At 41.5% G+C, this 7,621-nt stretch overlaps 1 protein-coding gene across 7 annotated transcripts in view; it reads left to right on the forward strand.

Moving 5' to 3' along the window:
- Positions 1 to 6,714, forward strand: part of tnrc6c1 (trinucleotide repeat containing adaptor 6C1) — a 56,650-nt gene extending 49,936 nt beyond the window's left edge. For all 7 annotated transcript variants that reach the window (XM_073857208.1, XM_073857209.1, XM_073857213.1 and 4 more), the window contains one exon: positions 28 to 6,714. In XM_073857208.1, coding sequence (XP_073713309.1) covers positions 28 to 403 — 376 coding nt within the window. In that variant the 3' untranslated portion in view covers positions 404 to 6,714. The remainder of the gene's footprint in view (positions 1 to 27) is intronic.
- The last annotated feature ends 907 nt before the right edge of the window (positions 6,715 to 7,621 follow it).

The raw sequence follows: 7,621 nt of genomic DNA on the forward strand, positions 1-7,621 counted from the left end.
TCGCTGCTTTCCTTTTCTTGTTTTCAGGTGTGTTCTGGGAAACACCACTATCTTGGCGGAGTTCGCTGGAGAAGAGGAAGTGAACCGCTTCTTTGCACAGGGTCAGTCCCTTACGCCCACCACAAGCTGGCAGGCCAACACCGGCACCAATCAAACGCGGCTGGGTGGCGGAGGGACGGCGGCCACGCACCCTATCGGCCACTGGAACAGCAGCGGCCTGGGCGGAGGAGCGGGCGGCACAGGGTCCGGCGGCAAGGCGAGCAATGAGCTGCTGTGGGGGGGCGTACAGCATTACTCCAGCCTCTGGGGGCCGCCCAGCGCCGAAGACGGTAGGGTTGTCGGCAGCCCCACCCCAATCAACACGCTGCTTCCTGGAGACCTGCTGAGCGGAGAGTCCATGTGAGAGTGCCAAGCACTTCGAAGAAGCGAAACCCCTCCCCCCTGAAACTTTCACGAGCAAAAACCAAGCAAATCATTTGGCGATAATCAACGTCAGTGGAACTGTGAACCAAGAGACACTCGCGTAAAGGCTGCTGACCTTCTTCCGCTTCGATTTTTTTGTGTTGCGTCGTTTTATCACGGTGTTATTTTGATCACGAGGCTTGGGTTGCAGTATTCTATAGACTTCTTAAGAAGAACGGTGACTAAAAGAAAGAGAAGTGAACCTTTACTAAGACTTTTCTCTAATGACTGATACCAGTGTGAAAGTGTGTTTTACTACAGCTGATGAGACAAGCTGCCATATTTTTCAATTCCAGTGGCACGAGCACATCCCATCAGCCTAATCACAGCATATCACCACTCCCCCTCCCCCCCTCCACGAAGAAACGTGCATCATTCCAAACAACTCCCTTTTTCTTGGACTGGATCCATGGCTTTTTCAGTGATCGTTTGTATTGTACGGATTATTTGACAGCACTAAACTTTAGCCTTAACTGCTGTTCGGTCCCCACTCCACTCGCACCCGAGACTTACTGAAGAAATTCATCGGAGAATTGCACATTTTCTCATTTTCTGAGCCAGCCGAGCGAAAACAGACCGTCATGCGAACGATCTCAAACAGCAAAGATGTATTTGTCCTTCCTGTTTCCCTCAGTTGCCTTCCTGTCCTCATTACTCTTTCAAGGACAGACAGGTACAGTATGTGGCCCCACTGCACATCCGAGGCATAAAGATCTTCTTACGCTGAGAAAGGACAGTTGAGGGCATGTGCGCGTGTGCTAAATATGTAAACCACTGCTCATAAAAACCGTACAGGAAATCCTTTTCCAGTGCGCCATGTGGAATCGATGGACTACTTTCTTGAATTTTCCTAAATGACCTCTTCAAGAACATAAGCCCTCATTGTTGTTTGTCTGACGTGCAATATATGCCACAGACTCTTCCGTCCAGCTCTACACAGTCAACTGTTGCTGATGAAACGGTAGGAGCTTGTTTTGGGGAATTAAAGACTCGCGTCCTCTTGCGTGGGATTCGACAGAAGAGAAGCTTCTGGGTGCGTAAGCCCATAGGGATAAAACATTCACAAGCACTTCCTCTACACACTCAAGGACAGTGTGACTACAGGGGCACAGGGGATTCAAACCAAATAAGAGGTGTTTCTTGTAACCCAGTAGACAAAGTGCATTTTTTGTTGTTGTTGTTGTATTTGGTACAAAAGTATGGAACAAAGACACGGGGTGGTTTATTCATAGCACTTAGCAAGAGCTTCAAGCTCCGATTTCAATGCCAACAAAATTACACATGGATGTGTGAAAACTGACAAAAAAAAGAGCAACGATGAAAAGCAATCTACAGAACTTCTCCAGGCTCCTTTTTGAACTCTAAATGGATTTTGACATTTATTTTCTTGTCTTTCCAATGGACTCTGACGTTAAAAAAAAATGGTAGCAAATCGAAGGGATGTCTGATGAGGAAAAAAACACCAAGACTGAAGCGTTCATGTTTTTTTCTTCGAGATGATATATAGATCTATATATCAAAGTAAATATCACTGTTACAGTACTCCAAAATCATTAGCCTTCTCGTCTGGAGCTTGACGTGTTGTAATGTTTCTAATGGATTCTGTGGGGCCGCCTGCCCTGGTGGCCCCGCCTACCTGTATGATAAGTGTGGCCATTGAGTGCCTATCTGCTGTGGCGCCTCCGGTGCCCACGCTCTGACTTTGATCCGCTGTGCCAGGCCGGCGCACCAGATGCCAGAACGGACCTGCCGCTCGGCCGGAGCAGCGGCTCCTTTAGACCTGGCCAATCAGTACGTACTACTGCGCCAGCACACGACCTCGTCTCGACTTCACTCTCATAAACTCTCCCTCTCATGCAAAGATCACTTTAGCTGGAAGTGGACAGGTTCGTTTTATGTACCATGTTACGGTTATCGAGGTTTTTCCCTCCTGGAATTGCCAGTGTTGTTATTTTAATTTCGTCAACATTGCTGTTGTTAATGTTGTTGTTTGCTGTCGTTGTTGATGTTATTGTTATTTTGCGCTTTTTTCGTTCGTTTGTTCGTGTGTGTCAATGCAGTGGTCTCTACGGTAGCTGCTCTCACCAGCCCCTTTTGCTGCGCGTATGCAGAAACACTCTGAATAAGAGGCAAACCTCAGTGTAAACGGCGACGGCTAATGTCGCCGATGGCAATTGATAGCGAATCACTCGGAAGCATTACGATGGGTATAGACTGAACAAAGTGGCATAATGAAGTGTAGATTCTAGCTGGAACGGTGCTCAGTTTGACTTCTACTTCTCCATCGTAGCCCATCTCTTTGCACTTTCCTTCTCTGTTTCAGCCCTGCTAGGCCGCGTTCACACTGGTGCTTATGACAAAGGGCAGGCAGAGTACACTACTTTACCTGGTCGCCTCCTCTGACAGTAATAAAAGCAAACGATAACGGAGACTCGGCTCTCTACTTCTATGCAAAGACCGACCGAGAAGTGCAGTTTCAAAGCCTCCAGCTCCAAACTGTAGTTCTCTCCAAGCCCACTCTTCAACTTCAGCAGTTCATTCTGAGCAGGCAGCTTCCTCGCAGTGTGGCCTGCAGTAAGAAACCAGCCCACTTGTTAAATCAGGCCCTCACTGTTTACTCTCTGAATGATCTCGTACATATTACATACATATATATGCAGTCTCAGGGCAACCTCAGAGAACCCCAAAGTGATTTCTCTTTAAAAGGGGGCGGAGTTGTGTAAGCATTCATTGGGCTTCAGTGACGCTCCCAATCCTTGAAATCGAAGTGGATGAGTTGACTTGGAGAAGGAAAAAGTCCCTACTGTAACATTAAGCTAGTCTAGATATAAGTCGACTTGAATTATTGCATTAATCAGATATCTTATCAGACTGGGGCTCTTTAAACCGTTTTGGATGTAGACTTTATCAATAGTTGTTTTTATAAAGAGCACATGGAGATGGAGAGGTAGAACTCAAGTTGGCACCAAGTCAGACGGGTAGCACCTTGTCCCAGGTATTAAGTGTTCAACTGGGAGGACTGCTGAGAATAAACAGGGAATCCAGAATGTTTAGGTGCACTGTAGATGGTTCACATTGGGTACATCTTTCTTTAAACCAAAAAAAACAAAGGTTTTTGTCTCATTATTAAATATAAGAGGTAACTTTAATTCTGTAGTACACTCTTGACTGAAGTGCTTCTCTTTGCAAGCCTTTTACGCCCAAATGGGGCAAACAGATGACTCTGGGGTTGCTGTATTGATGGTATTAAATTCTGTCCTGTTTTCCGAAATACTAAGGGAACAGTGCAGAGTTATTATTATTATTATTTTGTTTCATTTTTACAGGTCCGGGTCCATACGGACCTTTTGTATCACACGGCCTGTGGCACATGCCAGTTGATACCAAGTCTTAAAAGAGGAAAATCCCTTTCTGGAAGATATTTCATTTTCCTTTTTTACTCGAGTGACACTAGCAACAATCACTATTGCCTGTTTTTGAAGATATATGAATATATATATTTTTAACTGCCTTTCTCTAAGCTGTTCTCGAGACCACAGATTGAAAAAAGAACGTCCAAAACATGTTAAAATGACTGGCGGGTTAGCCTGCGAGCCAACAAGTGCCCAGTCCTCCACTGTGGGCATGCTGGGTCTTTGTATGTAGGACTGATGATGATGATGATGATGTACCCCAACTCTATGAGAGAGAGGCTCAAATGCAAGTTGTGTAGATAACAAGGCTGCTTCAAACATACAAAATAACAGGGCCTGGTGAGCTCTAAAGGAGATAAATCCTCTTTCTTAGGGCCCTGGCTTGAATATGCACATGCTGGTTGATATACATGTACATCTGAAATCCTGTGTATGTATATAACTGGTTATCTTTCTCCATTTACCTTTCGTTTGTTTTTCAAGTGACCCATAACCACCATTTCTTTCTCTCCATGAATTACCTAGATGATAAAAAGCATAAACATATCAAAATTATACAAATGAAAAAATACAAATACTTGAATCAAAGAAGCGCCAATAATGTAATGTGAAAATTTTTTGTAATAATTTTGTCATTCATACACTTCCAAGCTTTTTGATAACATCGGTTCAAACTGAACGAAAAAAAAAATATTAGAAAAAAACACAAAATGAAAAAAAAACTTAAGATAAAAAAAACGCAAAATGACATCGTTTGTATGTGTGTGTTTGCACAAGATTGCGTGTACTGTATGACAAATGAATGGATCTCAGTATAGATTGCTTGTATGAGTGCCGAAGGGTTCAAACCAATGTATGCTTGTGATTTTACAGTGGAATTGTTTGCGCCTTTGTTTTATTTTTTTGAAGCATTTTAGAGGTTTTTGTCTCTCTTTTGTTGGCTAGTCAAAACTATATTCGGACGTGTATTGTTATTGTATTTGTTCTTAGCTTTGTTATTAGAGTTGCACTGAGTGTCCGCTTCCCCTCATTCAGCTAATCGTACAACATGATATTAAAGTACTAAGGGGACAAGGTGACAATTCATGTGTTAATGTTTACTCAAGGACTTATTGAGAAAAATAACAAGTGTGTTTTTTTTAATCTGTAATACGATTATCTACCTTATAGTGGCTTTTATTGTGGAATAATCCATGATAAAGAAATGGATTATTATGAGTATTGCACCATTTTTGTTTTAAAGATTATAAACAGAAAAAAATGCAAAATACTAACAAAAAAATGATATAAATATAAACAGTGGGAAAAATCTTTTTTTTTTCTTCGAAGAACTGTGGCCATAGTTTGATGTAGAGGGACTTGTAACTCTCCATGTTGCACCATGGAGAGCTGGATAGACATCTGAACAAGAGTTTATTACAAGACTCATTTCAGAGGTGCCTACCTTTATGGTTTGCTTTGTTTTATTTCAGTTCTACTTTTGTCTTCTTTGTGCAAGGCCACCAACAGTTTACAAGCATTTCATGTTTTTCTGAAGTTCAAGGAAGAGAAAATCACATTGAGAATCCTAAAGGACATACTTCCATCAGATAAATAACAAAAACACTTTACGAAATGAAGATTATTGTGCTACTTGCTGAACTCTGGGATTGATCAGTGTTGTCGTATTTTTTTTTTTTACTTATGTTGGCAATGTTACTTCATAGATGATTAAAGCCTGTACTTTCTTGTTTTTAAAGCTACAAAAAAAAACATTTCCTTTGTTGAAAAAGAAAAGAGATAATTGTTCACTATCTTGCACACACAAAAAGTGGATCATGTCTCAGGAAGGCAAGGGTTCCAGAGTACCAACTCCACGCCATTTAATGTTTGTTTTTAGAGAAAGAGGATTACAGAAAAAAATAAGCACTGAAGGTTATGGATTTCAGAAGAAGAAAAATACCTTTGTTTCTAAATCCGTAGCAGTTACGTATTTACCAAATAATGAACTCTTAATGGACTTTAAAAAAGGAGTGCTTTATATATAAATCTATATATTGAAATTGCTTTACATTTTAAACAAAATGATCAATGATTTTGATTGTTCAAAAGACCGTGAAAGAACATACGAATGCTGTATGTTTTAATCTTTATTGTATTTTCTTAACATGAGGTCCCTTCCTGTTGAAATCAGGACCATTGTGCATTACTATTTCTTTCCTCTTTGTCGTTCTGTCTCTTGTGGCGGGTATTACACACAATGAAAATTAAAAAGGGGGTTGGGGGGCATGGTTTCTGTATCGATTTGAATGATTTAAACCGAATTAAAGGCTGGTTTATACGGATTATGATCTATGCACAAGGGGGGTGGGGTTCTTAAAGCTTCTGTGACCCATCTCTCATTGGGATCAGAGGAACTATTTGTCCTTTAATTGTGCTGACGCTGTCGTTTCCCTCCTCCATCTTCTTTCCCATTTTTCGTGTATCTTACATACAAGTACATCGCCATGCTGTGTATTCCTAAACCAATGAGCGTCTCATTCTGAAGCACTGTGGGGTTTTTATTGTAGCCCATGACTTTTAAGGTTGTCTGTGTTCTTAACGTGTGAATGAGCGCGCGAGTGCGTTACTTGGATGCGTGTGGGCAGAACTATCGGGTTGCTTTTGCCTTTTGATTTTAAATGTTACGAAATATGTCTGTACTGAGATTTTAAGAAGTCAGTGGCTTTTAATGTTTTTTCTCTTTCTCTCTATTTCTCCTCATAGAATGTGATTGTTGATGACATGCACCGAAAAAATGTTTTGAACTATGGAGCTTCTTTCAAACAATTAATAAATGCATTTTTGTTCTTGGTTGTAATGACTGTGGTGTGGTTATTGTTTGGGAGAGGTGTTATATTGAGGTGTGGAGGGTATGTTGAAACAATGAGTTACACCCACTTCCAGAAGTGTGAACGGTGTTATACATAAAACTAGTTAATAAAACAACATCAGAACATTTTTTTGTATAATAATGTGAAATTATTTGAAAATCAATATTTTTACTTTATTATCTCAAACTGGAGGAATATAGGCTTTGAACAAACCAGAAAAAAGGGTTTCATCACTTCCGCTTGTCAAAGAAAACTAAGCAGTATGAACTCATCTATAAACTTTTAACCCGTTAACTGGCGCTGTCCCGTGAGCAGGACACCCAAGTTTACTTTAATATTTTTCATGTAAATTTTAAATTTATCATGACAAACTATTGTTGGAAAGGTCTAAGGGGCCAGTCACACCAAAAGCGCTATAAACGCTTGCAAACGCAAGGCGCGACGCACTGCCTTTTTAAAAAAAAGAGCAGTGCGACGCGGCTTTTCATATTGCTAAGCAACCACCGAGTCAGCTGTCTTGTCAATCAAATATGACAGCTCTTTTGCTGTTAACTGTCATATTAGCAGAAACTTTAAAAAGAGGAGGCTTGCTCTGACCTTGTTTGAGGGTCAGAGGTGCACAAACACGCAGGAGAGAGTGAGCGAGTGGAGTCCGGTTCTTCAAAGTAACTGTAAACTTCCCTCACCACAACGTAAGGCCCGCCTCTCCCTTCATTCGATTGGACAATGGAAAGATGCGAATGACGTCGGGCGCTTCTCCGCTCTCAGTGCTCCTTCAAAAACGCTTGCGCGGCAGGCGGCAAAAAAACGCAAGGCGCTCGGCGCGCATAAACAGCGCACAAACGCTGCCAATAGAATATCATTCAAAAAAGGCGCCTGCAACTGCCATAAACG

Source organism: Misgurnus anguillicaudatus, chromosome 19 (assembly GCF_027580225.2).
Source record: "Misgurnus anguillicaudatus chromosome 19, ASM2758022v2, whole genome shotgun sequence".
Lineage (NCBI taxonomy): Eukaryota > Metazoa > Chordata > Actinopteri > Cypriniformes > Cobitidae > Misgurnus > Misgurnus anguillicaudatus.